This window comes from Bos indicus x Bos taurus, chromosome 11 (assembly GCF_003369695.1).
Source record: "Bos indicus x Bos taurus breed Angus x Brahman F1 hybrid chromosome 11, Bos_hybrid_MaternalHap_v2.0, whole genome shotgun sequence".
Classification (NCBI taxonomy): domain Eukaryota; kingdom Metazoa; phylum Chordata; class Mammalia; order Artiodactyla; family Bovidae; genus Bos; species Bos indicus x Bos taurus.
In genome coordinates this window covers 92,926,644-92,928,646 of record NC_040086.1, presented here as the reverse complement: position 1 = coordinate 92,928,646, position 2,003 = coordinate 92,926,644, and the positions used below count along the sequence as shown (strand labels likewise).

At 37.5% G+C, this 2,003-nt stretch overlaps 1 protein-coding gene across 1 annotated transcript; it reads right to left on the bottom strand.

Annotated features, from left to right (window-relative positions):
* Nucleotides 1-217: 217 nt before the first annotated feature.
* LOC113900792 (olfactory receptor 1L1-like) lies at nt 218-1,150 on the bottom strand. Its single transcript, XM_027554433.1, has one exon. It carries the CDS (start codon nt 1,148-1,150, stop codon nt 218-220), a length of 933 nt encoding a protein of 310 aa, XP_027410234.1.
* Nucleotides 1,151-2,003: the final 853 nt, after the last annotated feature.

The following is a 2,003-nucleotide window of genomic DNA, read 5'->3' as shown; positions in this document are numbered from 1 at the left end:
AGAGTCAGACATGACTTAGCCACTAAACAGCAATAATGATGGATATCATTGGGTTCAATGTAGGAAATGTCAGGGGAAACATTATATTCAGTTAATATTTTCCCATCATTCACAAAGCACCTTTACTAATATTTCTCAGTTGATCACAAACACCAAGAACTTGCAATCAGGCAATATGAATCTGCAGAATTGCCCAAGACTTAGCATAAAACCCATGTCATTGTGACTTTATCCTACCTATCAGTTTCCCCAAACCCTGTTTCAAATCTTTGTTTCTCAGACTGTAGATGAAAGGGTTCAACATGGAAGTTAACATAGTGTAGATAACTGTTGCTATCTGATCCTTGACGGTGTAGCTGTTCAGAGGTTGGAGATAGACATAGAGGATGCTCCCATAAAACAGGCTCACCACGGTGAGGTGGGAACCACAGGTAGAGAAGGCCTTGTACTTCCCAGCAGTTGAAGGGATCTTCAGAACAGTGGTGAGAATCCTCAGATAAGAGATAACGATGCACATAAAGGGGGCCATCACCACAGACAGTCCTTCTGTCTTTATCACTATCTCATTGACATATGTAGATGAGCAGGACAACTTCAGCATTGCCTTGAGTTCACAGAAGAAATGATGGATAATGTTGGAGGCACAGAAGGTGAGTTGATTCAGCAAGTGGACATGAAGGAGTGAATGAAGAAATGGGATGGTGAGGGAGATTATCAGTAGAAGGACACAACATTTATAGCTCATGATGGTGATGTAATGAAAGGGTTTGCATATGGCCACGTAGCGGTCAATGGCCATGGCCCCTAGGACATAACTATCTACATTTCCAAAGGAGAGGCAGAAGTATGCCTGGGTCATGCACTCACTATAGAGGATGGTCTTTGCCTCTGATAAGAAGTTTATCAGCATCTTTGGAATAATAACTGTTGTGTAGCAAATATCAACAAAGGACAGGCTTTTCAGAAAGAAGTACATGGGGGTCTGTAAATGAATATCTGAATAGATGGCCAGGATAATGATCAGGTTTCCCATCAGAGTGACCAGGTAGATAGTAACAAAGAGGACAAATAGAGGCTTCTGGTCCTCAGGCCTAGAGGAGAGCCCCAGTAGGATAAACTCAGAAGGACTTGATATGTTGTCCCATCTCATGGTTTTAATTTTGCTAAAGAGAAGTAAAATATAAATTAATAGATTCTCCTTTTATCTGAAGCATGCATTTTCCTAGTACATTTAAGCTTTATCCTCACTGAGATATGGTAAGTACAGTATTTACCTGTGATGTTTCTTTCCTCCAATAATGTGGAGAATTCAGAGTGAAATATATTTTTCCACCTCCTTTTTAGTTTCTGAGCTACTTAGAGACATTGGGAAAATAGGGTTGTAAGAGGGGTAGTAAGACCAGAGAGAGAAATGGACAGAGATAGAGAATTCCTTTTTTAACATCTGCATTCTTCAGTAATCATATTTTTTAGAGCAGTTTTAGGTTTATAACAAAATTGAGAGGGAGATACAGAGATTTCCCATATATTCCCTACTCCCACACATTCATCACCTTGTGCATTATCAACATCACTCACTAGAGTGAAACATTTTTAACAAGGATGAATCTACGTGGACATACCATAATCACCCAAAGCCCATAGTTTACCTTAGAGTTCACTCTTTAAAAAAAAATTATTTTTTGCCATACATCAACATGCATCTGCCATGGTGTATGGCAAAACCAATACAATATTGTAAAGTAAAAAAAAATAAATAAAATCTAAAAAAAAAAGAATTAGGGAACATAAAAAAAATTAGAGTTGGAAATATGCAAAAAAAATCATCACTGACTATCACCATTGCATAAATAAATAGATATTTTAACATAAAAAAATTATTTTTTAATGGAAGGATAATTGCATTACAGAATTTTGTTGGTTTCTGCCAAACATGGTTCATTGTAGTAGGGCTTGGACAGAGTTTGGGGCACAGGAAAAAGTCTTTGTTTAGAAATTTTAGT